The sequence below is a fragment of the Sphaerodactylus townsendi genome, linkage group LG02, assembly GCF_021028975.2.
Source record: "Sphaerodactylus townsendi isolate TG3544 linkage group LG02, MPM_Stown_v2.3, whole genome shotgun sequence".
Taxonomy (NCBI): domain Eukaryota; kingdom Metazoa; phylum Chordata; class Lepidosauria; order Squamata; family Sphaerodactylidae; genus Sphaerodactylus; species Sphaerodactylus townsendi.
In genome coordinates, this window is record NC_059426.1 from 116,956,027 (window position 1) to 116,982,111 (window position 26,085).

The window sequence follows — 26,085 nt, forward strand, 5'->3', positions numbered from 1 at the left end:
AGGCCCCTTCATGGTGAGTAACCAATGGACTGTTCTCCTGGAGGCAGAGGACATCTTGATGGGACCTCCCAGAACAGTGTTCCAATAGGGAGGGTTATGGTCAATCTCCGACCAATGTGTTCCAGCCCTCTTTTGCCGAAGTAGGAAAAAATACAGAAGAGCCTAAACCAGGGGTAGGGAACCTGCGGCTCTCCAGATGTTCAGGAACTACAATTCCCATCAGCCCCTACCAGCATGGCCAATTGGCCATGCTGACAGAGGCTGATGGGAATGGTAGTTCCTGAACATCTGGAGAGCCGCAGGTTCCCTACCCCTGGCCTAAACGAAGCGCTGTTCTCCCTGCTGAGGCAGGAAAAATACTGAAGACAAGATGGGCGTCCAAGCCTTCACAGGAAGTGACAAGTTTCAAGTTCCTGCCTCCCTGAGAAAGGATTGGAAAACACCCATCAAGATGTCCTCTGCCTCCAGGAGAAGTGTATAGTCAGTGCTCAGGTATCCTGTGCTGCACAAAGAGATACAATTTTATTCCATCAAAACACAAACCATAAGAGGCAGCCTAATTGCAAACATCTTCAGTAGATCAATAATTTTTGGTATCAAGCTCTTGAACTATCCCATACTAACCTCAGTATGAACTCATGCCTATCCAACACACTGATCCCTATTTAATACTCATTCACTTGTCTTCCTACTAGCCTTTTCTTCCATTTTCATTCTCTATTTTGAGTAGCTTTCTTCCACGCCAATTCAAACCTTAGCTTGAAATATTATTTTAAATGTTTCTGTCCTGCCTTTCCAACTGCCCAAGGTGAAATACAGTTTCCTATACAGTCGCAGCTGCCAAAGTAATATTAATTTGTCAGAGCACCAAATAATTAGCGGGGTGGCCACCAGAACGATGTGTTTACAGTATAAAGAACAAGAAAAACAGGTTGATTTCATGAATAGGGGGAGTACAGGAAAGGGGTTTTGCCCCCTCCCACAATTTCTTCCACCTCTCAAAGTTCCTACTAATGGTCCTGAGAGCTCCTCCGGAACAATAAGCAATACAGCAGAGGAAAGGCCCCTTCCGCACATGCAGAATAGTGCACTTTCAATCCACTTTGCAGCTGGATTTTACTGAGTGGAATAGAAAAATCCACTTTCACACAATTGTGAAAGTGGATTGAAAGTGCATTATTCTGCATGTGCGCAAGGAGCCAAAGGACTGCAGCAAGGAGAAGGAATTAGAAGAAATTACAGTCCTTCATTCATATGAGTTTTTGCTGCTTGCGAAGCTTGACCTCTTCAGGCAAAAATCTATGGCAGTGATTTCTACCAATTTCCTATTCATGCTGAACCCTCCCACAGCCCATGCTGCACCACATTTTTATTTTGAAGACCGCCAGACTCACAGTAGCAACGCTTGGGAGGGAGAAGAAACAAGGAGTTGCAGAAGTAAGGTTGTGGTGGTAAAAAAATATCTTCTATGAACTAATGTTTTGAAAAGGCTTGGATCCAAGGTACTGCAGTCATGTTATCTTTGCCTTCAGTACTGAGGCACTCAATGATTTTCAGCTCTATGTAGAAAATGGGTATACATTTTTAACCAGCATAAACTCTTTTATGCATTTTTCTCAAACAGTAATTTGCTTTGGTGGTTTATGCAAGCAGGGTCAGTATTTATACAAGTTGTTAGGAGCTGTGTAAGCTCCAGCAACATAAATTCTCTCCGCTGCAGGGTTGCCACTAAAACTTTACTTTCCATTTCTCTGGCTTGCCCTGCCCACTGTTCAAAAATAACTCAAAGTTTAAAAATTCATAAGGTTACATTAAAGTTAACAAAGGTTTTATTAAATGGTTTAAAACTACACAAGTACTGACAAGCAAAAATATTTGTTAGGATAAGAGCTGCAATAAGAACTTCTTTAAATGTTGATTATTTGAACATATGTTTTGAAACTGCACTAATTACACAGATAGAACTTCCATGCATGTAAACTCTACACAACAAATGACCACTTTTTGCTCATGTTTTGAAACTGCACTATAAATACATATATAAAATAAATTCCAATGAATGGCTTAACTGAAGCCACAACATGAAACTGATGTGTGAAACTGCAATTAAAAATCAAATTAGAGATCAGAGAACAAGTATCACTACAATACAGTTCAGCTGTCACTACAATTTTTTCTTTCAAAAACTCAGTTTCTGATCCATTGTTTCTCCTTTCATTTTGGTTTCTTTTTTCCCCAGTCTTTTCATTTTAGTACTTTCAAGATGTTTCATTTCTTCTTCAAGTTTCTTCTTGTTGCTTATGGCATTTAAACTCCAAGTACTCTGTGTCTTGTGCATGAGCATGCCTGACCTACTGTATAACACTCCTATCAATTACAGCAGATACAAGTCCTCCAGAAGTCATGACAGCATCATAAACCCAGGACCGACAAACAACAGTTTCTTTATGCAAATGTTCTATTAACATTGACTCATTAGTTGAAAATTCGCTTTCAGCTGAAACATTAATGTGGGACATAGCAAGATACATCTTGACAACATTCCACAAGTCTGAGAAATTTTTGCTGGCCATCAAAATACCACTGTAAGATGTATCCAATCCAATTTTATCATCTTATTTTACTAGAGATTTAAAGGGCCGGGGGGAGAGGGGAATGGAAACACTCAGAAAAAAGGAACCTAACCCAATTTTTTCTGAGGCCCCTTTTAACATTTTTCTTACAGAAAAAAACTGGAAATTTAGAGGAGTGCTGAGAAAAGATCCCCTGAAATATTTTCTCCTTTAGAATAAGTGAAATACTTTTAAAGTGATGGGCATACTGTAGCTCTTTTACACAGCATTTATATACAAGATGCATTTCTGCTGCACCTCTACATGAGGGCAGCATGCAGGGCTTTCATCGCTCTTGTGGTCCATCTTTTCACCTCTTCCTCAAACCATCATGACACATTTACCCACTGAATGGCTGTCAAGTAGCTCATTGCCCTTCCTTATTGGAGGGGGGAAATCAGAAGGAGCTAGGGCAGGAATCTGATCCAAAACCTAAGAGGAAAACTGAAAGTTTCACTGAGAACAGAGTTCTGTCTAACCAGCAGCTACAGAAGGAAGACGAATCATCTAACTGGAACTAAATCAAGCTGTGCAGATATTATTGACTCTTTGTATGACCCTTCCTTCTGCGAAATAATACATGTGATGGACAGGCTAGGTCCCACCTCCACCTTAGAGCAACCAATAAGAGCTGATGGAACGTTGGGGAGTCATTTGGAAAACAGCAGATCAGTTGGCAGCTGGGGAGTTGAGAGGGAAAAAGGAAGGTGTCTGAGTGAAACTGTGGAGAGGAGCTGAATATAGTAGGCTGAAAACAATCAATTTGTAATCAAGGGATCCAGAAAAGGACCACCGTTCCAAAGCTAAATAGAAGCAAAACGCGACTTCTACCTCACTTTCTTCAGTGTTTGTGTTTGTCTGTCTGGGGGTTAAGTGCTATCAAGTCACTTCTGATTCATGCCAATCTTATGAACCACCGCCCTCAAAGAAGTCCTACCATTTAGCAGCCTTGCTCAGGTCTCACAAGATGAGGCCCATGGCTTCCTTTATAGAGTCCATCGATTTCCCACTTCCTTCAGCTTTTCCATACATTATTGTCTCTTCCTGTGACTCTTGTCTTCTCATAATGCACGATAGCCTCAGTTTAGTCATTTCAGTTTTGAGGGAGAATCCAGGCTTGATTTGATATAGAACCCATTTATTTGTCTTTTTGGCAGTCTCCCGTATCCATGTTTTCTTTTAAGTCCTGTTTATTCTACTTTTCAGATAGCAAAACCTCAGGAATATGTCCTTAGTCCTATACTCTAACCACTATACAAGGCTAGCTCACCTACTAACTACTGTATTACTATTCCAGACGTTTCAGTGCTGCCACAGACAGGGTAGTCAAGTCAATAAATGAATAAACAAACTAAAGAGGGAGTTGGGTCGAAACACAGAGGGAAACAGCTCTGGTTGCAATACAAAAAATGTAAGTGGAAGCCAAGTTACTCTGATACACAGAAAAAAAAACTACTACAGAAAACAAAGAAGGGAAGTCAACAGAGCCTGATTCACCCTCTGTGGATGAAGCAGATAATTCAACAGCTTTAACAAGAAATAGTTCAAAGAAACTATTCCATTACCATGACCTTAATGTCCACTTATGACGTAAAATAGAATATTTCATAAAAGATGTTGTGGGTTTTCTGGGTTGTGTGGCCGTGTTCCAGTAGTATTTTCTCTTGATGTTTCACCTGCATCTGTGGCTGGCATCTTCTACCAGATCCTCTGAAGATGCCAGCTACAGATGCAGGTGAAACATCAGGAGAAAATACTACTGGAACACGGCCATACAACCTGGAAAACCCACAACATCCTAGTGATTCCAGCTGTGAAATACATATGTCATGTCGACAATACATATGTCATGTAAAATAGAACATGTGAAGTTGCACAAAGTTATCTGCAGCAAAGTACAGGAAATATGCTCCATTTAAGAAAATTTCCAATATATAAAACTGGACAGATCCAAATGTTATGAATGATAAATGTAAGGAAAGAAAAAACTACATTTCTCTAAACTTCAAGTTTTGATTAAGCTGCTTACATAATTTTGTACTATTTCTCAGTCAAAGTTCTCACCAGATACTTGCAGAAAGTTTAACAATTGCAAGTATGAAATCCTGAGTTCATGTAATCTTTGACAGTTAATCCAATTAATGGCACAAGACAAAACCTGAGAAAAACTGCGAACAGTAGCCTTGTCAGCCTATACAAGCAAGAAGACAACTTTAGCACTGATACCGAGTTTTATTTATTTATTTATTATTATATTTGTAAACCGCCCCATCCCCTAAGGGCTCTTAGTTAATAAAACAACTTGATTCAAAAATACACCTACAACTACTGAGTAAAAGTACAGCAACAGTAAAATGAAGTTTCAAAGGAGTAATGTGTATGTGAAGGGGTCACCTCCTGGGCCTGCCTGCACAGACACTGCTACAGCAAGCACTGTGCTGTTCCCCCGGAGGAAGAAATACAGTGACATTATGGAATGAGGATATCTATGCTGTATAGCTCAGATTCAAAAAAGCCAACAAATAGCAAGGCAGGAAGATGGATATGAAGAGACATATAAAGACAGAGAGAAAAGTTGGCAGAAACATCTCTGGAAAACATGTTTTGAGGAAATGCTCCAAACATGAGCTCCAGGAGAAGATGGCCTGCACAAGAGAAAGAGAGCCTGCCTATTCTTGCTTTTTAAGTTATCTGATCACCTCATCAAACAATAGTACAGACCATAATTTAAACAAGTACCTTCCAGAGAGAAGGTGGGGTTGGAATGACATGTGCCTGAAGAGAAGTTATCAGTTAACTCAGCTACTGCTTGAGAAAGTAATGCAGACATCTGCAGGATAGAGCAGTCTAAGAAAAATCCAGCAATATTTATAATCCTGCAATACTTATAATCCTATCATGCCTCAAAGTAGTCTGTGTGAAATGTATGCATATGGAAGACACCAGATTCCAAACACTTTAATGTCTGCAGGGATGTTAAGCACTGTCAAGTGTCACATTTTATACAGAACAAAGATCCCTTCATGAACCTACTAATCATCCTTCTGACAGACACAGATTAGATTACTCCTATCTTTGCACATACAGCTATGCACAACAGCAGGCAAGAAGTGATCAAGTCTTTCTAAACTATAGAATGATTCAATCGAGGCTAAAAAGGGAAAGAGTATTTCCAGCTAACTTGGGTGTGTATTTTCCAGTGCACAGTTGTGAAAGACAAAATACCGCAGAAAGAGAAAATTAGCGATTCTCAAAATTATAAAAGTGATCCTACTTCTACATATACCATACAAGCAGGGGGACACCTCATTTTCCCTCCCTCGCTATTTTTCCTTTTCCTCTCTTAAAAGCCCACACAGCTTCTTCCCTTTTCCAGCCTCCTCTTCTTGCTATTCAACAGACAAACTATATTTATCTGATCCCCCATTTTCACCTTTTCCTACTAGGACCCCTGCAAAACTCTGGCTAAGTTGTACAGTGCTGGGTCAGGCACAATGGTGCAGTTTTGGATGAGCTAGGTCCAGTTGTGTGGCACAGTTGAATGCTGGGGAACCAGCAAGAACTTTCAGGGGAGATATTAGTTTACCCTGTATCACTCTCTTCATACTATTTTCTTTTTCCTGCTTCCTGGTAGCCCGCAGATACATAGCTTTCCCTGTTTTCTTCTCTCCCTCCCATCAACCAACCTACTCTTTATCTGCTCTCCATTTTCAGCTGTATTTATTTACTTCTTTTATACCCTAACTTTTTCCACAATGGTGACCCAAAGCAGCTTACATCATCTTCTTCATTTTATCCTCACAACAATCCTGTTACCTAGGTTAGGCTGAGGTGGTGTGACCGGCCCAAACTCACATTGAGCTGCTAAAGTAGAGTGGGAGTTTGAATCTTCCAGAGCCTAATCTGAAACTCTCACCACTATACTGGGTTTTGTGAGATGGCTGCTGTGGAACTATAGAAAGCAGCTGGTCCTAGGTGAGCATGTAAGATATGTAATAGCAAGCTGCTTGGTGGTTGTTGCAAGACCTAGTCCCAACAAGTCCTCGCCTTAAAGGCCAAATAGCCCTGGGAAAGGTCCCTGCCTCTTACCAACAGGGGAAAAAAAGACTGAAGCCAGATAGCACAGTTGTGGGTGTCCTGGCCACTGGGAGAATTTATTTCATAAAGCTAGAATTTGCGTGTATTAACCCCTGCCCATGCATTTTTAATTCTTACTTGTTAGATTTCAGGTTTTAAACTGTAGTCAGGTGTTTTTATAATCGTTGTTTTATTTATATTGTTTTCAGTTCCACAAGGTAAAAGGGTGGCTAATAAATATATATATATATATATTTGCAGCTTGGGGCTTTTTTCAGGTTTGTAGAAAGATCTGCTTTGTCTATCCATGGTCCCAAACACTGGATAGTGGCCACAGACGGGACCATGTTGAGAATTAGATATATTGATAGCACTTAATTTTTTTTATATAAATTACATGGCACTATACAGCAAATCCAAATATACCACCAAACTTTCTAAAGCCTCCTCTTCTAGTTTACTGGGTTTTTTTCTTCTTCACTTCTTACTTTGCAACCCATCAGCAAGAGAATTAAAACCCACGTTTTGGCCCTGATTCACAGTCTGAGAAACCATGTTCTACATTCTTAAAAAGCAATCGCTTGTCTACTGAAATGAAAGGTAGCATTCTTTGATAATCCTCTCAGGCAGAATAATGTCATATTCCTCCCCTGAAACTAACATCAATCTTTGCAGCAGTATCTGAATGGAAAATACAAACAGCAAAAATGAAGAGGTCCCTCAGACCTCTGGAAATGCAGAGTTATTTAGCTGTTTCCTAGTTGTGAAAAGATGAATCCGGGCCAGTGGGTGGGAACTTATGAACCAACTATATACACTCTCGTTTCAATATGGCTCCTTACATGAAGAGTAAGAGAGAAACTTGTACAGGACATTCACCCACAATTGACACTGATGTTTTGACTGACCATAATGAGCTTTAGACCAAATCTGTTTTCCAGCCCTGGCCTAAAGTGACACTCAAATGCAGGATTTCAGAATGTGGCATAATGACTAAGAGAAGCAATGAGACAAGAGCTCTTCTATAGATAGCTATGAAAAGCCCCTGAACTGGCATGCCTATTTCTGTTATGTTCCTCCTACTAAATACTATGTCAATGATACAGTCTTTTGGATGCTACATTTGGATGCCTTCCTATCACTGAAAATCCAGGTAACAAATATGGCCAGGATGGTACTTTTTCATCTTTACTGAGCCTAGCAGTTGATCTGTCCTACTTGGACCAAGCCACAGTAACCATGCAGCAATCCCCTCCAGAATGGATTACTGAAACTTGCTCTACACAGGGCTGTCCTTAAGGTTATCTCGGAAATTACAACTGGTCCACGAGCCCTTCGGGGGTGAGGCGGCTTATAAATCTCCTAAATAAATAAATGAATGAATGAATGAATGAATGAATGAATGAATGAATGAATGAATGAATGAATGAATGAATGAATGAATGAATGAATGCAGCTGTTTGGGTCCTTACTGGGACCCTACGAAAAGCACACATTTGAGCAGCTGCAATGACTCCAGATTGAGTCTTGAATCAAGTTTAAGGTGTTGGTACTTACCTTTAAAGCCCTAAACAAACTGGGACCTTTGTACCTAAGTGAAAATGTTTCTCAATATACCCCCAAAGAACATTGTGCTCAGCTGGAAATAATCTTCTATTGATCCTTGGCTTAAGAGAAATCCAGTTGTCCTCGGCCAAGGCCTATCAGTGTTGGTGGAACTCTGTCTAGCGAGACCTGAACTCTGTGGAATTTGGTTCAGTTTCACAGGGATTGTAAGATGGAGATGTTCCACCAGACCTGTGGCTGAAGGCAGCAATGGCATACACAACCACTGGCCTCCCTCTCACTTCCTACAGCCCCTGCTGATCTTGTTGTATCTTCCCTTAAACTCCCCTTACCAACTTCCATTTGGTCTCCACTTTATTATTTTATTCCCACAAGTATCATCGCTTATCAAGGTTTGTTATTACCCTTTATGGTAACATTGTATAATATTGGTTTCTAATCAACTTTTGAGAGAAAACTTAAGAGCACCATCTGTTTCAGTCAAGTTTTTCTAAGGTTTTAATAACAGAAATGAAGATTTTATGCTTTTATAAATTTACTGTGTGAATGATTTTATATCACTGTATCGAAACTTTTAAAGCCATCCTGAGCCTGGCTCTAATTAGGAAAGGGCAGGGTATAAATCTAATAAAATAATAAATCAAAATAAAATAAAATATTGACTGTCTTGTTTCTTCTTCTAAGGTTGCAAGTCTAAACACATACTGTAAATACAGATAATTTCAACTGAACAGGATAACAAAGACTCAGGAGTGCCTGTTATTGCTATCAAAGTACTCTGATACATGTCAAATAATTCTTACTTGGCAGTCATCTAGTAAGTTGTAAGCATATACTCAAGCCACATGCATTCTCAGCACTAAGCAAAAAGCTTCAACTAACTTTATTATAACTCACACAGAGACAAACATAGAAACTGTTGTACTTTTCTATACTTGATCATACCTTATCATGCTACTTAGGCCTATTCTGAACTAGATCCTTGTTTACTTCTGGGGCAAGAAACTAATACAGAAGTTCCAGAATAGTTCCTAGTTGCAGAAGTTTAGTTGTTCTGTATCAAACACATTTTGTGCAGCATACACATTTTGCCAATTAAACCTAACCAACATATATTTTGCCTTTTTATAATGACAAATTGGAAAATATAATGAAAATATTTATACTCTGAATTTAAGCTGTTACACATCATAAATGAGAATCTATTGATGCTAATTCAAAGCCAATTCAGAACCAGATAACAGAGGAATGGGTGGGTGTCTTTGCTTAGAGCAGCAGTGGCATAGTGGTTAAGAGCAGGTGTACTCTAATCAGGAGGAACCGGGTTTGATTCCCTGCCCTGCAGCCTGAGCTGTGGAGGCTTATCTGGGGAATTCAGATTAGCCTGTACACTCCAACACACGCCAGCTGGGTAACCTTGGGCTAGTCACAGTTCTTCTGAGCTCTCTCAGCCCCACCTACCTCACAGGGTGTTTGTTGTGAGGGGGGAAGGGAAAGGAGTCTGTAAGCCCCTTTGAATCTCCTATAGGAGAGAAAGGGGGGGATATAAATTCAACTCTTCTTCTTATTCAGATTCCCATGGAATAAGTTCCTCCATCACTAAGCCCAACTCATATAAAGGCAACTCATATGAATGTCTATGTGATTAGAAATGGAAGCGTCTGATGAGGGGTGGAAACATATCTAACTGAAACAACTGAAATAATGCTAGGCAAATCTGAATGTATTATGACATGGATTGTAAAGAAACTCAGACCCCCTAATTAACACACCCATATACTCCCTTCAAAGGATTATAAAAACTGTAACAGAGCCAATTGGGAGCAGAGCATGGGACAGTCAATTCCAGTAAAGCAAGAGCAGCAGTCTTATTATTCCATAAATGCCTCAATATAATTGTACAGGAATCTAGAATTGCACATGACATAACATACAGTATAATGGACGTCTTAATAGACTTAGAGCAGTATCATCTGGTAACTGTACGAAACAAAAAATAACTCTGGATTCTTCCACTCTCTAAATGCACTGATTTTATTATTTGGTGCAACCAAAATAATTCATGGTGGTAACCTTAAGGAAATTATGGATCCCCTAACCGGCCACAGCTCTGTTCACATAGACATCTTTATAGGGTCAGAGAAGCAGTGTTTTCTTCCATAAGGATTTGGGTGTACATAATTTCTGGAGACTGATGAATCAATTTTTAAAAAACATTTCTCTTCTAAACCTGGCAAAATTGTTTTTGATCATCTTATTTCTTTGTAAGTACACCTATAATAATTTAATCTTCACTGTGTCTTTCTCCTCAATGTGGATCCACAGGTGCTTAATGTCACTCTTCTCTCCTCCATTTTATCTTCACAACAACCCTGTGAGATAAGTTAGGCTGAAATTGTGTGACTGGTTACTAAATAACCTTCCTCAGCAGAGTGAAGGTTTAAACTTGAACTTCCAAAATCTTAGTCGGACACTAATCATTACAATATACTGGCAACATATTAACCATTACAACATCATATCAACAAAAGAAGATCATCTGTTGTGTTAGAAAAACTACACATATTTGATCTTAAAACTTCCAAGACTGTCCGAATGTATTACGGGTTCACAAAAAACATTTCTGATTCTAAAATCAACATTTTATCATCAGTTTTTAGTTATTTTATTTTCCTCCTGTACATAGCCAGATCAGTGCCAGTGTGATACAGTACTGGAAATTTGGGTTTGGATACAGCGCACCTAAATTCAACTATCTGTTTAGCTAAGAGACCAATGGGGGTAACCCAGGAATAATAATTCAAAGGGTTCTAAGAGGACAGCATTAACACTGATATATATACTGCTTCAGCAATGTGATTTAAAACTGCAATATAAAATTACACAAAATCACAGAACACTGCAATCTGCTCCAAACCTGTCCATTCCAGGAGCCAACCAGGTGTAGTGGTTAAAAAGTCTGGAGAAGAGAAGCTTAACAGGTTACATGATTGTCATGTTGCAATATTTGAAGGGATGTCATGTTGAAGATGAAGAAAGCTTGGTTTCTGCTGTTCCAGAGTCTAGGACACAGAATAATGGATTCAAACTACAAAAAAAGAGATTTCACCTAAACACTAGGAAGAGCTTTCTGACACCTTCTTTGGAGGTTTGTAAACAGAGGCTGGATGGCCATCTGTCAGGAGTGCTTTGATTGGGTATTCCTGCATGGCAGGAGGTTGGACTGGATGGCCATTGTGTCTCTTCCAACTCTAAGGCTGCAAGTCAGAATAGGATCTGGGAATCCCAAGTTCAAATGTCATGCCACCAAGGAAGCCTGGTGGGTGACCTTAGGTGGTTCACACACTACATTCTCAGCCAAATCTACATCATAGGGCTGTTGTGAGGATAAAATGAAGGAGAACCATGTCAGCCACTGTGGGTTCCCAGTGAAGAGAAAGCTGGAGTATAGATGAATCATATAATTAACCAAATAGTAAATATCATTTCAAGTGACATCTCTTATGCTAATAAGAGAAAGTCTACATTGGCTAAATACTTAGTACATTTTCAAGCATTCATTATCTCCTCACTCTTTATTCTTCCCCTTTCTAGCCCTCCTATTCTATCTCTTCCATTTCTCCCCCGTCCACACCACTACCATATCATATATATAGTGCTACAATTCTCCCCCTGCCCTTGTTTCGAAAAATATGATATTCTTGAGAGGGGGAAAAACATTACATGGATCAACCAGCATCTTCAATACTTCTGTGCTCAAAGGAGAGCCATAATGCTCACCAGGTTTAATGTTATGCCTTCTGCCTTGTTACATGGCAGATTTAATAAGCAAGAAAAGGCTAATAGATTGTGCCCGTGTAATGATGGCTCAGTTGAATCTCTGGCCCACCAATTACTACACTGTTTCAGATTCAAGGAAATCAGATCCAAGTATGTGAATCTTACTCCTTTACATTTACCCGATCTCCCCGATTTAATTAGATTACACTACTTGTTGGACAATCCTGATCCTTCTCTCTGTATGATAGTGGCAGACTTTCTCCTGGAAATTACTAAACACCAGTAGATTTCCTTCGACCTAACATTTACTGTATTGTATTTGCTTTTTAATCCTTTTTTTATTATTGTTGTACTGTTGTCTATGCCAATAAAGGCTTGCTAAAAAAAATATTTCTGTGGCCTGAGAAGACTAAGAACAGGCAGGAGCTACCATGTCTAGATAAGAGGAAAGGGAAGTGACTTGGAGGCAAAGAACAGATCGTTGGCTCTCCCCACCCAACTTAGCAGCAGAACGTTTGCAATATTCTGTTTCGCTATCATGAAACAGCAAGACAAAACCAGAACATTAGGAACAGTTGATAATGATGAAGGAATAGTTCTAGAAGCATTTGAAAGCAGTCCAAAGCCTTGACAAACTGAAACAAAAGTGTATGTCAAACTACACATGAAAACAATGGTCTGTTATTAGCAATGTGTTTCCTTCTTCACCAAGAGATACTGGTCTAGTGTGTTCCTGGCTAGGAGAACAATACGCTTACAAGGAAACAGCAATTATATAAAACGTTTTCTTGGATATCAACAACCTAAGAACAAGACTACGCCTTTATTGAAAGAATCCGCACTGAAGTTACCTGATCACAAACAGCAAAAAAGGGCACTTTATTTGAGCATTATACTATCCCCAAATACTCACTTTGCATTCTATAATTTGGCAAACCTTATTTTTTTTGGATGTCTTTCTGTACCGTGCAATACAATGTGTTATTTTTCCTCCGTCTTTTAATTTTGTAAAAAATCTCTTTCCTTTCGTTTATGCTCTGCTTTCTTCCCCGGTGGGGTCTCAAAGCAGTTTACATCATTGCCCTTTCCTCCAGTTTTTCATCATAACAACCCTGTGAGGTTGGCTAGTCTGAGTGGGACGGGTCCAAGGTCACCTGGCAACTTTACACTGCAGAAGCAGCGCTCCCAACCCAGCAGGCTACCGCTTGTCACACTAACTGCGACTGAAACAAGAGCCCCAGAAAAGTTCGGCTCCTCCGTTATCAACCAAAGAAGCTTTCACAAGTCAGAGAATCGTGCCGTAAAAGGTATCACGTGGCCAGTAGGCTCCTGGGGATTCCGACCCTCCTCCCCTTTCTCCCACTTAGGCTCCATTACAGCGCTGGGAATAACATCCCCTCCCCGCCCTCGCCCCGCGCGACTTGGAGCCATTTTACAAGGCACGGGCCAGAGTTAATTTCGGGGCCGATTCTGGAGCTCGGCCTGCGCGAACTCTCTAACGGAAGAGACTCGGCGTCCGCCCGTCAACAGACTGAGCGGCCAGGACGAGCCCCGCCCCCTGGGATGGCGACAACGCTCTCCTGCGCTGTCCCCAAACGAGTGGCCAACGTCGCCCGCCCCGAACAAGCCCCCCGTGCCCTCCTCTTCCCAGCAGTCCAAGAGGAGCCAGACGGGAGAGAGAAAATAGCCTGAGCCACGCGACGGGCTTCCCTGGCGCTCGCTTGCACACTCATGCCCCTCTCTTTCCCCGCAGCCCCCGGTCCGGGACAGTCACCAGTTGCCCAGGAGAATCTCCTCCTCGGCCTCAGGCCGCCCAACCCCACCCAAGTGGCGCGCGGAGTGCGGTCAGCACCCTCCTCTCCCCGCTCCTTCGGGCCACCGGGCAAGGGAACGGACAGCGGTCCAGATCCCATGGAGGGAGGCCCAGTTACGAGAGAGTCCTCCTCCCAGGGCAGCAGACACCTCCTCAACGAGCGCCAGCGAGACTGCCGGGTGCACTTACCGTCGGCTCCCTCCCTGCCCTGCCCGGGCTCCTGGCGGCCACCGCCCTCGCCTGCCCCGGGGGATCCGCCCGCACCCCGCTTCGCTCCCTCCGCCTCAGGCCGGTTTCGCAAGATGGCTGCGCTTCCGGGAGAGACCATCGCAGGGCGACTGAGAGAGGCGAGCCAACGGAGAAAGGCGCGCGCTGGAGTCGCAGACCCCCCTCCCCCGCCCTTCTCCCCCGAATGAGCGCGTCCGCCGCCCCTCTCGGCTCTGCCCTCCTGGCCAGAGCGCTGGAAAACGGCGCTGCCGGCAGGGCTCCCCCTCGAGCCGCCCTCCAGAACCAGACTTTCAACTTCCTGATCGCCCCTCCGGCCTCCCCCTTTCTTCGCCGCGGAATGGATTCCTCCAGCCGTTTCTTCCACAAACCTCCGCACAGCCGCGAGGCTTCGGGCCCGAGATAATGATCCCGGCCGCGCTGAGTCCCGGCTTGGCGCGGCTCCTCTTCTACCCGACGCTTCTCTACACGCTGGTGCGGGAGCAGTTGCCCGGGTCGCGACGGCCGTGGTTCAGCCGCATCGACCGCGCTGTGGTCCTGGGAGCGCTGCCTTTGCGGGGAAGATGCCGCCAGGTAACGGGTGTCTCCCGGAGGACCCCGCCCCCGGTCGAGCCTGCGGGTGCTTTTTCACTTCAGTGCCGGCTGATGTCGCGGGAAAATCGAACAGGGAGTTGCTGGGAGTCCATCATCTCCCTTGTGCCTCTGATACGCAGATTTTCGATTGGCGAAAGTTTTTCTGGTGGGGACGTAAAGTGACGGGAGAAAGTTCATCGGTTTAACTTATGTAGCAAACAGTTACTTCGGCACTCCCGCGTCGTAAAAACGTTGGCGACCCTGGAGTGATTTTGTGAATGAAGTCCCAGCCCCAAAGTCACCTTGTGGCTGGCAAAAGAGCTGGTGATGCCTGCTTACTAAGGAAAGAGGAAAAGTATTCAACTGAACCCGACAAAAGATTTCAAACTATGAATCCCAGAGCACTTTAAAAAGGTGCTCTATAATAACTGTACCTGCTTCGGGTATCCTATTTTTCATTATTATGCATAGTAGTTTGAGTCGGAAGAAACAAATTCCAGGACTAAGCTTTCTTCCACTCTGATTCAAATAGCGCACTGTCTGTCCTTGGTACAAAATATACCACGGTGGAGTGATCCACAGTACTACTATGGGCAGTGGTGGGATTCAAATAATTTAACAACTGGTTGTTTACAAGCACCATTTTAACAACCGGTTCTGCCGACGTGGTGCGAACCTGCTGAATCCCACCACTGACTATGGGAATAAATGAACTGATTAAACAACTTGTAACTTGACATACATGCATTCAGGATATTCTTTAATTTGAAGCTACAATACTAGTGATTTTGGAAATGCAACTATGCTAAATATGCGCAACATCCCTTTTTATGATGAAAAATACATAAGGCTTGTAAAAGGGTTACGTAGAGAACCTTGAAATTAAAAATCCCAGGGGAGCTAGTTTTTTATACCCCACTTTTTTTTCCTTTAAGGAGTCTCAAAGCAGCTTACAATCATGTTCCCTTCCCTCTCCACAAAAGACACTGTGTGAGGTACATGGGGCTGAGACAGCTCTGAGAGAACTATGATTAGCCCAACAGGCTTCATGTGGATGAGTAGGGAAACAAACCAGTTCACCAGATTACAGTCCACCATTCATGTGGAGGAGCAGGGGATCAGACCCAGTTCTCCAGATTAAAGTCTGCTTCTCTTAATCACTATATCACGCTGGTGCTTTCCCTACCTTCCCAATTTTTCTGCACCCTCCTTCTGCTAGTCCAGTGAAAGTTTATAGTTTGAATATAACAAATGGGTCTTTGGGGGAGGAGGGCTCAGTAGACAAACATAGGATGTTGTTTTGATTCTTCTTCCTGCAGCTGGTAGAAGAGGAGAATGTGCGAGGTGTGGTCACAATGAATGAAGAATATGAGACTCGCTTTCTGTGCTGCTCTCCCCAGGTGAGTCTTCATTCTGTTGCGAGAAGAGGTGCCTGGTAGAAAGCTGAAGGGAAAATTTAAACTTAAGCACAGATTCCCAGGCAAGTGTGCGTCATTCCAGCCTGAAGTGTGATTTTATTCTTTTCCCTATTGTCTGCCTGAAGTTATCCTTTCAACTTGCCTGTATTTTAAATCAGTGAATCTTGGTTGCATATTCCTTCACCTACCCATTAAAATGATGGCTTTCTCCTCTAAGACTGTACAGATGATTTGCTGTGTGTTTGTTTTTGCTACCTGCAGGAGTGGAAGGCAATGGGTGTAGAATGCCTGCGCCTTAGCACTGTGGACCTGATTGGAGTACCCTCATTGGAAAACTTGCAGAAAGGTGTACAGTTTGTACTGAAGCATCGTGAATGTGGAAACAGTGTTTACGTGCACTGCAAAGCTGGCCGCAGTCGTAGTGCCACTATGGTTGCGGCATATTTAATTCAGGTAAGAATGGGTTCTTTGGTTAATGTCTAGAGAGCATAAATTGCTGTTTTCAAGAATGGGATGATATAGAAATCTTCATGGGAAAGTTATTCTGCTCCCATCATTAGTGATTAGGGGACGCTTGCTGTGGCCCTTGAGAAAATCAGAACAGCTAACAGATGGAATCCCTCCTTGCAAGAGTGAGAGAGAAATTAAGTAAAGCAGTTGTTCTCACTGAGAACTACACCTAGATAAGACCAAAGCAGATCTCAGTTGAGAGATTGTCATAACTAGCAGGAAGCAATGGGATCCATGGAGAGGAGGAAGAACTATGTATCAACTTCCTTTTATAATTAGTAGTTTTCCCTCTGTGTCACTTAACCAATGTTAATTTCCATCTCAGTAGAGAATTTCTTTCTATTTACATGTTTTCTAATTTTTTAGCTGCACCAGTGGACTCCTCAAGAAGCAATAGACACCATTGCTAAGATTCGGCCTCATATCATCATCCACCAGAAACAGGTACAATTACTAGAGAACTTTTATAGGAACATAACTGTTTGAACTCCTGCAGAAGGAAGACAAGAACCACCAAAGGCAGAGGATGGACTGGCAGGTGGACAGGAATGCTCACTGCCAGGAGAGCAAAAGCCACCAGAATATACACAAGATCCCTCTTGGAATTCATCTGATTTGTAACATTCTGTTGATTATAAACAGGAATGGCTTCTCTACCAATAAATAATCTTCCCACTGCCTAAGAACATGAGCATCCAGTAACTCTTGCCCTTAATGTTGATTGTGTTTTACCGCTCTTTCTCTGGGGTTAACAGCCCTTCCTTGTTACATAACAGATTTGTGTGATTGCTCTTGTCAGTACTTCCTTCACAAATACAGGGATAAAACCACACTGTTGTCCCAGTAGAGACCTTTATTAAGAATTTCACCTAAGAGACTGACAGCATCCACAAGTAGTTTTGACACTATTCCTCTCTATAACATGCTCTTTTGCATAAGCCATAGTAAGAGGATGAGACCTCTAGTAGCCAGGCAGGAGACTTCAGCTGGCATGTTGGCATCAAGGAAAGCTTTACTTTTTCTGCTGGGAGGTAATATACTGAGGAATAGTGGTCTCATTTACTCTCAGTAGAACTAAGTCAACAGCAGTGTTAAGTAGCTCTAGCTAAACAGCTGTCTTCCACAGCCCAAGTGAGCCCTTCACAAGAAACCACTTATCTGGCAGTTACAGCTGAGGGACTTTATACATCTGTAGGACCTGAAACACAAAACTCTAGATTGTAGAAAGAGTTCATCTATATTGTAGAGGGCTTGCTGGTGATAAAGGGTGTACATCTAAGAAGCCTCTTAACTATGTGGCTTTCAGACACAAGAAGCTTAACATCAGGGGATCACAGTGATAGCAATACTTCAGTTAGGACCCAGACTGTGGCAAATTAAGCTTGGCAGCAGCAGCTGATAAAAGAAGAACTCTTCTAAAGTACCGTGATCTGCCTTGGGAAGCAGGAGCTAGGTTATCTAGGTATCTCTGAGCTGCTTCATGGAATGTCTCCATTGATCGGGCCTGGAGATATTCTTCCCTCAGGCAAGCACAAACTGCAAATTGGTAAGTAGCACTTTGAGACCACAGGTATCAGTTACCACAGAAGTGGCTGGATTGAGTTTGAAGGTGTTGGCATCCCCTTTCTTGTAGCGATCTCGGAAGATATAGATGTTACCATTACAACTAGCAATTTTCCAAAGGGTGGGTTCTGAACTCCAGGCATCTGGCAGACAGAGTCGGGTAAAGCTATCCAGGAGAGGGTTATAACACATCAGTGAGTCCCCCTCTGCTACTATGAACACCAAGTCCTTGTGCACAGCAGCATGCATGAGCCCCGCAAAGGGTAACACATATGGCTTCACATAACATTTCTCTGTGTTGGTGTCATAGCACTGGATAAGCCGAGAGGGCTTGGTAAAGAAGTCAAGGTCATTCTCTTCCCCACCCAACAAATAAATAATGCCATTGAGATTTACACCTGCAGCTCCAGAAACTGCTACTTCAAGCTGACTAGTCTCTGTCCATACATTGTCTCTTACTCTGTAATATATGACAGCATTAGAGAGAATGTCCTGCAGTGTCTTTCCACCCAGCGAATAGATTACATCCTTACTGGGAACAGAGACCATTGTATGTTGAAGCCTGTCTCGGGGCAGGGGAGCACACCATTCCCAGTCTACCGTCGTGTTGTTGCATTTCCACATGCGTCGGGGGATGGAGCCTCCAACAACGTAGAGATCACTGCCATGCTTGCAGGCTGCAGTGATTTGGTGGCACAAGCTGTTCTGACCTCTAACACTGATGGAGTCATCATCTCCACAGTGCAGAGATACAGCAAGTGAGTGTGTACGTGACGACTCCTTCCCAATCAAGTAGATGTGAACATTTTCTCCAATTTCCTAAGGAATAAAAGGTATCTTCATCAGCTTCAGATCTGTCTTTTGCAAAGAAATTCAACAAGCAAATCATTACTTTCAGAAAATAAACTTTGACACCTTCATTGCAGAGGGAACACCTGCGAACTGCAAAAATGTACCTACACAGGTAGGAAACTCAGCTGACTCAAGACTATTCAGACCTCACCAACCCTATTCAGACCAATTGCCACTGACTAGATGATTCTAACATCCATGAAAAGCTTCCCAAGTTTTCAGTTGTGGCAATACATCTCTTCTGTTCAGCATAGTGATCACAGTTAAGCATGTGTATGAGAGACAGAAATAACAGTGAACTGTACTTAACCATGTACCTTTAAACTTGATCGCAGTATCTCTGAGAAACCTGAACGTTCTTCTTTATTGAAGTTGATCCAGGTTTCAATGGCAGCAGTTGGATTCTGGGAACATGGAACCCCATCTGAATATTTGCAAAGACAAGAAGTTGTCAGATAACTTAGGTAGGGCTAGCACTCCCTTCAGATATATCACGTTATTTCTTAAGTATCAGGTGCTCTTGCATGTTACTGTTCCTCTTGTAGAGGTGACCTGTGACTTCATCACTAGCCATAGGAGCAGACCCCAATTTCTCTCCCTGCAGTTAGGGAGAGCAGACATTAGGAAGATGTTCCTTGTGCCTTAGTCCTGGAGAGGGGTTTATACTTCGTAGAGATTTACTAAGGACACAGAGCACAGTTGCAATAACCTTTCACTGTGTGGCGTAGTGGTTAGAACGTCAAACTAGGATCTAAGAAACCAGATTCGAATCCCAATTCTGCCATGAAGCTTGCTATGTGATCTTGGGCCAGTGATATACTCTTAGCCTAATCTCCATCACAAGGCTCTTGTGAAGGTAGAAGGAAGGAAAGGAGAATGAGGTAAGCCACCTTGGGTTCCCACCAGGAAGAAAGGTGAGGCATACATGAAATAAATAAGTATCCAACACACATTCCAAAGATTTAAGGGCCCTTCCTAAGAAGGACAAGTGATTTCCATCAATTCTGATTTCCTCCTGCAGAACCCTACTTTGGTGAAAAATACTATGCCCTCACATGCTCATTAAGTCTTTGGAATGTGTGGTTGAATACTGGATGGAGTCTCCAATAGTTTAAGAGACTCATCTGCCTTGGCTAGTTGTGAACGTCTTCAGCATATTTTCAGAGACAATTCAAATAATTGGACTACTAAAAAAATTAATCAAGCGTACCAAATCTTAATATTTTTCAAGCTGCTCATGAATTGTAGAAGCTATTGTGAAAATAATGACAGAAGTCCAAGATGGATAGATGTACTACTGGATACCATTTAAACATTCATCTTCCTGGCACTCAGGACTGCGGGCCTTTACTTCTGCGGGAGTGTGCACTGTGTGAGGCTGATCCCATTACTAATAATAAGACCAACCATTGCAGTCAAAATTAATGGGAATTTCAGTTCAGAAACTGTGTTGGTGGGCCAGGCAACACACACTAAATGCAGCTCAGTATTTTAAAATGCGTGCCCTGAAGCTTTCTTATTTTTCACTGGGTTTAGCCAAACTTCAAATGCTGGTACTGACTGTGGCTCAAATAGAAATCCTTCCTTCTATGTTCATCATGTGTCTATTTCAGATTTTCAAAGTCTGTCTCAATAAAATTTGTAACACAGTAGGTACAAAACCTAAGAATGTACCGGTAATTAAAACCCCAAAACATTGATCTATGTGCTGTTTGGTGGTGGACAGTGCCATCAAGTCACAATCAACTTAAGATGACCCCATAGGGCCGTGGTGGCGAACCTTTGGCACTCCAGATGTTATGGACTACAATTCCCATCAACCCCTTCCAGCATGGCCAATTGGCCATGCTGGCAGGGGCTGATGGGAATTGTAGTCCAAAACATCTGGAGTGCCAAAGGTTCGCCACCACTGCCATAGGGTTTTCAAGGCAAGAGATGTTCAAAGGTGGTTTGCCATTGCTTGCCTCTATGGAGATTCTAACCAGAGTCAACTCTCTTAGATCCTGAGATCTGACAATACTGGGCTAGCAAACCATCCAATTTGATTAAAACTTTCTAATTTACATTATTTAGACCTGTATTAAGACCATTTGCTTAGTGAATTCCATGTAACAAACAATTGGGCTGGAACATATCCTGCCTCTCTGATCTGGAACATATCTTGCCACTCCATTAAGAGCAAAAAGTAATTTTCAGGAACTTGGTTCCCCCAACTCCATTCAGGACAAAGGAAAAGCAGCCAGGCATTTCTTTTGTATTCTGCCCGGCCTTCAATGGGGCCTCTGGCTCGGAGGCAAATTTATGTCCCTGTTAGCTTATCTGAACTGGCCTCTCACCACTTCTTGCTCCCCCTGAAACAATTATTTTGATGCTGACAGTGCCTCAGTTATAAGAAGGTTTAAGACACATGCCATGTAAATGCTCCCTCAGCCAGCTAATACTCTCTAATGGGGCTCAACAGATGGCAGCCTGAGTAATTAAAATAATGTCCATTTGAAATTCTCAGCCAGGATACAGTACAGAGAAATCAGATGGAGGCCTGAGTTCCTGTGTCACATAGAGACGGGGGGCCCCCTCTCTAAGTTGTCCCTGCCCTGAGACTAATAAAAATACTAAGAAAGAGAAACATTATGACCAAAGGCTGATGAGCTTCGTCCTCCTTGTAATTTAAAACTGGGGCATAAGAATCTATCCCAGCCAAGCCACAACACTGCATTTCTGGCACATTTCTATAGGGTTAGCTAAGTATAGGAAAGTTTCCAATGTTTCCTACAGGTATTGTTAAAATACTGAAATCTATCAGTCATATGGATCTGTTTCCCTAATAGCAGCACATTCTGTCAGGTCAAAGAGCTATCGTTTAATAATCTAAATTCCTAGTTATGGCCTGCTGAATGGAACTCCCCAAAGCTGCACTATAGAACCAAAGTATCCTGAAGAAGAGCACAGAGTGGCTCTTGAGGTCTAAGGAACAGAAAGGAATTCAAAGCCTCAGGTGGTAAGAATAGGTTAGAAGCCAATATATTAAATTTCCTATGGTAGAAAGCTGTAGCTCTTCTAACTAGGGTTGAAGGAGTCATAGGGCACCTGAAAGATGATTTGAACTGTGATCTGAACTGAATTATACCATGGCATTTAGTCAATCAATTATTACTTCCTATGTGGTGTATAGTGGCTTTCATTTAAATCCTAGTGACACATCTTGTTACTCACCGACTGCTGCTTTAGAATAGCATTATGAATCAAATCAATTATCTCATATTTCACACGTGCAAATATAATTTACATAAATATGGCACGTAAATTCTTTCTCACTGATTGCAGCCAACTAGAATAAGTGCAAACTCTAAGAGAAATACTGGAATACTGGGGTGGATCCACTGGCAAACTTTGCAAGAGTTACTAGCCCCCTCTCTCCCCTCCCCAGAAGCTTGCTGCTTATAAAGGTAGCTGAGGAGATAGTTTTGCCTAATGTCCCTCCTCACGGCAGTACCTTCTACTTTCATTCTCAGAGAGGATTTCTGGTACAAATAACAGGCTACTGGGGAGAAACTAATCCAACTAATTCAGCACATTTACCTGCTCAATCCATCCATTAACCTTAAGAATCCAAAATAATAAATTTGTACTTTAAGTCCCTCCAAAAATAAAGGTTTTCCATAGGAGCATTTTGTTTTTAACTGTACAGATCCATCATTTACAACTAATTTAACTGTTCAGATCCATCATTTACAACTAATTTTACATAATTTCACTAATTAATGAGATCAAAAATCTTGCTCTACCTTTAATTGAAAATATAACGTCTGACTACTCCACACTATTTCTAAAGTACCTAGACTGATGAAATCTCTGCTTACCCTTTCACATGAGAACTTTATCTCATGTTTCCCTCATGGCTGCTGTCAGTAACTGCTCTACCAACCTGTGAGAATATCTGTCAAGAGACGGATAGGAAGATGTAGAAACTCCTCTGTTTCCTGAAGCTGTGATAAGTATGACTTGGCACAATGTTTGGCAGCAGTGTAGAGCTTCACATCACTGTGCTGATCAGCCAGCCACATAATCTGCAGACAGTTCCTCACGTGTACTGTTCGAGCCAAAAAACGGGAACATTCCTCAAAAAGTGCAGTTAGCTGGTACATATCTGCTACCTCATAAGTCTCTTGCAAATCTTCTGTCCGTAGCTTTACAGCTCCATGATAAATATAGTCCACCAGCAGCTGAAATACGCTCTCACTAATATCTTGTAACTCAATCACCCGGTTATGTGCCTCCTTCAGATTGGAAGTGAACATAGAACGAAAGAAGCAACTCTGAGCTGAGAGGACTAGTCGATGCAGTTGGAATTCTTTGCCTTCTACAGAGATAGTGACATCTGCAAAAAGTTCATCCTCTAGGCATAGCTTCATAATTCCCTGGGCAACTCTGCATGAGTGAGAACGGTCAGTGAAAGTGTAATTCAAAAAGTAGTTTTCCTCTGCAGAGGAACTTCCTGTTTCTTCTGTTGATGAACCTCCAGCCTCCTCTGAAGAGTCCATGTTGTTGCCAAGATGTGATTTCCAATCTGAAAAACAACAGTCATTGGAATTTCTTTGTCATAGACTTATCTGACAACTAAGGATAACAAGTAAGAAGTTCACATGGTTGAATCTGAATTGGCATGGACCACAGCAGCATAACATCTGTATCTTATGTGCATCCCAGTGCATACTACTGGGCTCCTGTCAATCTCTTGCAACAAATCATCACAGAATCAAATACTTCAGCGTGAGACATACTGTGTCTTATTTATAAAGCTTCAGAAATTGCTGGACTTCATGGAGTATGGAGGATACTAGACAAACATTCTACTTTAGTTCAATAGAACACTGCCCTAAAGACAGCATTTCTTAATTGAAGTGTTTTGTATGTCCTGTATGTGTTCAAAATGCCAGGAGCTGTGAAATAAAAAAATACTGGTTTGATTCAAAATACTGGTTTGATTCAAATTTCCAGAAATTTTAGATCATCAAGGTTGCTGTGTGTTTTATTTTTTATTTAATGTGCAGTTTTACAGGTATGTTGCTGAAGACCTTTCTCTTCATCCAGGCATTCGGTTAGCCTCCATGGAAACTTCCTCCACAGCTGCTACTTTGAGCAGGTGGGGTTATTTTGATGTGATTTTTATTGCTCTTATAATTGTTATATTTTATGTATGATGTTTTATTGTGCTTTTTATTGTTTTTCAATTTTTGTACAGTCTCTAGTATGAGGCAGGATATAAATATGAATAAAAATGCTAGGCAAAAAGAAAGAGGAGGCTGAATGGGTAACTGAACTGTTATGATTGGGTGGTAGCTGTACGCTAAGGGGAAGAGTTGATTGGTATGCAGAGTTTGTTCAGTGTCTATGGGGAAAGAAAATAATGGAATAAGATGCTGTGGAGAATGAGAGAAATATTTATTCTGTGTGGAAGTAATTAGCCTAATTGGTAAGTGAGGAAAATAAGCCTCTGTGGCTAGGTCTATTTAAAGTAAAGGTAAAGTTTCTCCTTCAGTTGTGTCTGACCCTGGGGCACCACTGCGAGCAGTGATTTCATAGGCAAGCCTCTTTTGTGGGGTAGTTTGCCACTGCTTTCCCCGGCTATTCTTTACCCCCGAGCTATGTGCTAGGTACTCATTTACCGACCAAGGAATGGATGGATGGCTGAGTTGACCATGAGCCAGCTGCCAGAATATCTGACCCACAGGGGGCTCAAACTCCTGACCGTGTGAGTGGCAGTGCAAGCACTTAACCACTATGCCACGCGGCTCCTAGGTCTACTTAAGGAACTTCAAATAAAGAACAACTGTACCTATCTGAAGCCATTATGCTTATTAACCATTCAGAAGCTGTTATGCTATTTTAAATGTGAATAAACACCATTTATGTTTAAAGGGAAAATGCTTTGTTTAGAGTGAAGAATCCCCTTTCACATCAGAGCTATCCTGATCTTTGGGCCCAATTAAGAATTGGATCCTTTAATGGTAGCAAAAATGTGTGGGAAATGCTAAGGAAGGCAAAAAGAAGCATAGCACATGTCACCTCAGAACACTACAGAGGGTCACCCTGTAAGGAGTCTCAAAAAGAACAAAATGTTACAGTAGCAAATATGTGAAAAAGGAAGAGCTGCTTCACGCTTTACAGCCACAATCCAGTGAGGTTAACAATGCAATCCTACAAATACCAAACTGGGAATAAATTCCATTGGATAGATCTGAACAAGATTTTGAGATGGGTTATGACTGCATTCATTAGTCCATTCATCAGTAACGACCTGGTGCTTTACACACAAATCATTATAGAATGTATACAAGCTGTGTTGACGTTCACAACTTCAGGGAGGGGTGTGTGTGTGGTTGGCTGGGCGACCTGTCATGTGTTTATACAACAGCTCTAAAAAATACGTTCATCCTCCATAGTGCATAGAATGGTTTCAAACAGTGGACGATTGAGAAAGAAAAGTGACATCACTGAGTATCGCGATGATAAAAAAATACAGGCTAAGCGATCGAGCATTGTTTTAAAAAGCTACCAGGTACAAACAATCCGGGGACGGTACTTGGAAATATGTGAGTGCGACAGGTTGGGGGCTGCGTCTTCTCTCTGTTTGTGCGGCGGACCCGGCGCTCCCAGACACCAGGACGAAAAGAAACGTCGCTCGCCTTTCAGTCAGGCGCGCCTAAACTCACTAACGCCAACTGGATGAAGCCAGCCTCTTTGCACAGCCTCTGCCCAGAACCACTCGGCGCGCGGCTTGAGATGCCCGCCTTGAAGGCATGTGGGAAACCACGCAGCGCCATTCAGAGCCGCTCCTCCCAGCGGGGGATGGGTAAAAAAACCCCTTCCCGCCCCCTAAAGGAGCCCGGGGGACGGACGGACGGAGAGAAGCATCCCGGCCTCAGTGGGCGGCAGCTCTTACTTGCGGCTCCTCCCTTCATCCCTCCAGCTCGGAACTCCACACCGAGAACGGCTCGAGGAGACACCAGATAAGACCGCGCTTCCCTTCCCACTCCGGTCTGTGTTCCCGGAAACTGCCCTGACGTTTCCTCTGTGCGCGTGCGCACTCCTCATT

The 26,085-nt window shown here is 42.4% G+C and overlaps 3 protein-coding genes across 5 annotated transcripts in view; 1 reads left to right on the plus strand and 2 right to left on the minus strand.

The window, feature by feature from the left end:
* CELF1 (CUGBP Elav-like family member 1) overlaps positions 1-14,189 on the minus strand; it is a 51,041-nt gene extending 36,852 nt beyond the window's left edge. The window contains exons 1-2 of one of the 2 annotated variants that reach the window (XM_048483916.1): positions 14,038-14,182; positions 11,173-11,317 (exon numbers count right to left, since the gene is read on the minus strand). In XM_048483916.1, the coding sequence (XP_048339873.1) occupies positions 11,173-11,180 (8 nt within the window). In that variant the 5' untranslated portion in view covers positions 11,181-11,317; positions 14,038-14,182. Of the gene's footprint in view, positions 1-11,172; positions 11,318-14,037 lie in introns of both variants that reach the window. The other variant, XM_048483917.1, reaches the window with a different exon arrangement.
* A 112-nt stretch (positions 14,190-14,301) lies between these two features.
* PTPMT1 (protein tyrosine phosphatase mitochondrial 1) lies at positions 14,302-17,260 on the plus strand. Of its 2 annotated transcripts, XM_048483919.1 has the most exons (4): positions 14,306-14,646; positions 15,966-16,046; positions 16,326-16,517; positions 16,941-17,260. In XM_048483919.1, exons 1-4 carry the CDS (start codon positions 14,479-14,481, stop codon positions 17,058-17,060), a joined length of 561 nt encoding a protein of 186 aa, XP_048339876.1. In that variant the 5' UTR covers positions 14,306-14,478; the 3' UTR covers positions 17,061-17,260. The 2 variants fall into 2 exon arrangements, with proteins under 2 accessions (XP_048339877.1, XP_048339876.1); XM_048483920.1 differs by lacking the exon at positions 15,966-16,046 and having other exon boundaries at positions 14,302-14,646.
* A 152-nt stretch (positions 17,261-17,412) lies between these two features.
* Positions 17,413-26,056, minus strand: KBTBD4 (kelch repeat and BTB domain containing 4). Its single transcript, XM_048483909.1, has 4 exons — positions 25,933-26,056; positions 22,915-23,556; positions 19,307-19,413; positions 17,413-18,956 (listed from the first exon to the last, which is right to left on the minus strand). The coding sequence occupies exons 1-4, from the start codon at positions 25,949-25,951 to the stop codon at positions 18,096-18,098; spliced, it is 1,629 nt and encodes a 542-aa protein (XP_048339866.1). The 5' UTR covers positions 25,952-26,056; the 3' UTR covers positions 17,413-18,095.
* Between the last annotated feature and the right edge of the window lie 29 nt (positions 26,057-26,085).